Genomic DNA, 866 nt, shown 5'->3' with positions numbered 1-866 from the left:
TTCAACTGATATTTTAAGTTTCATTAAGATTTACATAACTTGTTACATATTGGGAAATACATTCTTCCTTTCCGAGCAGAGCAAGGACCTAAATCCTTCTCTTTGGGGTTGGAAAAAAAGAACTGTCTTGCTTTGATATTCAACTTATTGAACCCTTTCCTTTACATAGCACTGATGGGAAACATGGAATCTCTTCAAGGAAATCTCTAGATTGGATAGAATAGGAACTGTAGCAAATAAAATAACTACAACTTTTCCATCCTTATTTCCTATGCCATTTCACTTTTTTTTTTTTTTTTAGTCCCTCTCTTTTTTATTTTTTGCCAGTTTGTTTATGTTTTACTGACTGTGATGCTCAGGCCTTGACCACGAACTTCAGCAGTGGAACAACTGTTTCTCCTGCTGCTATTTCTTGTTCTTCAACTCTCCTCATGCTTGTTGAACCTGCAGTATGTGCTTTCTTGGACTGCAGAGGCTTGTACTTCCTGAGGTTCTCTTTTTGAGTCTGATTAACAACAGTGAGAAGTCGGGAAATGAATTTACAAACACCTAGGATCTTGGAGGGCTTGGACGACACACTACTTGTCATTTTGATGATGCCTAGCCTGGGCAGTGCCACTTTCAGGCCACCCGGTTGTTTCAGCAGCTCCATCTTGCCAGAAAGATCTCAAGCCTTAAACTTGGCCATGGCTGCACAAGCTGCTGCCACTGCCTACATTGAGGGAATTTTTTTCATTTCTTATTGGCACTTCCCTCTGGCACAAGTGGGCTTCCCAGGTGGCTCTAGTGGTAAAGAACCCACTTGCCAATGCAGGAGACATGAGAGATGCAGGTTCTATCCCTAGGTTGGGAAGATCCCCTGGAGA

At 41.8% G+C, this 866-nt stretch overlaps 1 protein-coding gene across 1 annotated transcript; it reads right to left on the bottom strand.

The window, feature by feature from the left end:
* Positions 1-355: 355 nt before the first annotated feature.
* LOC101908200 (large ribosomal subunit protein uL29-like) lies at positions 356-652 on the bottom strand. Its single transcript, XM_059883824.1, has one exon. It carries the CDS (start codon positions 650-652, stop codon positions 356-358), a length of 297 nt encoding a protein of 98 aa, XP_059739807.1.
* Between the last annotated feature and the right edge of the window lie 214 nt (positions 653-866).

Source organism: Bos taurus, chromosome X (assembly GCF_002263795.3).
Source record: "Bos taurus isolate L1 Dominette 01449 registration number 42190680 breed Hereford chromosome X, ARS-UCD2.0, whole genome shotgun sequence".
NCBI lineage: Eukaryota > Metazoa > Chordata > Mammalia > Artiodactyla > Bovidae > Bos > Bos taurus.
Note: the sequence above shows the minus strand (reverse complement) of the source record. Positions and strands in the feature narration are given on the sequence as shown.